The sequence below is a fragment of the Mandrillus leucophaeus genome, unplaced genomic scaffold, assembly GCF_000951045.1.
Source record: "Mandrillus leucophaeus isolate KB7577 unplaced genomic scaffold, Mleu.le_1.0 Scaffold61, whole genome shotgun sequence".
In the NCBI taxonomy this organism is placed as follows: domain Eukaryota; kingdom Metazoa; phylum Chordata; class Mammalia; order Primates; family Cercopithecidae; genus Mandrillus; species Mandrillus leucophaeus.
In genome coordinates, this window is record NW_012106586.1 from 2,080,185 (window position 1) to 2,081,368 (window position 1,184).

A 1,184-nucleotide genomic window follows, 5' to 3' on the forward strand; every position below is an offset into this window, starting at 1 on the left:
GCCTCCCAAAGTGCTGGGATTACAGGCATGAGCCACCGTGTCCAGCCTAGGAACAATAGGTATTTCAAAATTATTTATGGAGATAAGAGTGTGGTATTTTATAGAATTCCATGTTACACATTCTATAACTGATTTATTAGAAGGGAGGGCAGGAGTGATCTGGAGACCAAAAAATATTTTGGTTGAGACAGGTAACCAATGATTAAAAATTGTGTTATATATTGTGTTATACACATTCAAAATAAAACATGACAGACCAAGTCCATTATTATTATGATAAACAGTACAGCTGCGGTGCTCCTTACCCAGGTTTCTTTTTGATGAGAGTCTATAAATAATAGATGTGTGGCCGTAAGATAGAGTGTTCCTGTTAATGACTTGTTGCTGGTACTGAATCGGTCAAGTAATTTTACTTGTTCTACCTAAAAGAAAAAAGATATTATTTTTCATTTCAAAAGTAGTATAAATTATTTTTCTGTTAGCCCAGGACTTACATGCACCATTCTCAATTTTTTCTTCGTTCTGTCTAAAATCGTAAGAGCTTATTTCTTACTGTTAAATTCCATATATCTTTTTGGGGAATGTATAAGCCACAAATAACATACAGATTATTTACAGTTACAAATGTAACCAATAGAGAACCACATTGTGGAAAACAGTAACACTTATATTGAGGGTAGCAAGAAAGAGGGGTGCAGTACAAATAAGCAAAAACAGTTTTCATACCCAAGAGTCAACATTTTTATCTAAAGCTGGAAAATCAAAATATAAACATATTATTATCTAGAGTTTTAGAGTAAACTACCAGAAAAATTAAATCAGGAAACATTTAAATGGTTGCCAACTCCAACTAGTCTCTATATTCTCCTCAATATCCCACACCAGGGCAATGATTGTTTTTTGTCCACCTCCGGGCTTTTACTCACACTGTTCTCTGCTTCTAAAATCGTCTCTTCTGCTTAGCTAAGTGGCAAGTATTCTCCAAGACTCACTAACATCCTGCCTCCTAACATTAATCCTTATTAGAGAATTCGTTCATTACTTACGTCTTGGCTTCGTATTCCTCTGTAGCTCTGAATTCCCTGGCACAGATTATGTCCTATGCTGCTCTGGCCTCCTCTAGTGCCTGAGCTGGTAAGGCACATAGTATGTCTTTATGAATACTAGTAGACAGACACACACAC

General features: G+C 35.9%; 1 protein-coding gene across 1 annotated transcript in view; it reads right to left on the reverse strand.

Moving 5' to 3' along the window:
- MTMR6 (myotubularin related protein 6) overlaps positions 1–1,145 on the reverse strand; it is a 28,786-nt gene extending 27,641 nt beyond the window's left edge. Inside the window, exons 1-2 of the mRNA XM_011999986.1 lie at positions 1,047–1,145; positions 306–422 (exon numbers count right to left, since the gene is read on the reverse strand). Of these exons, the coding sequence (XP_011855376.1) occupies positions 306–422; positions 1,047–1,145 (216 nt within the window). The remainder of the gene's footprint in view (positions 1–305; positions 423–1,046) is intronic.
- Positions 1,146–1,184: the final 39 nt, after the last annotated feature.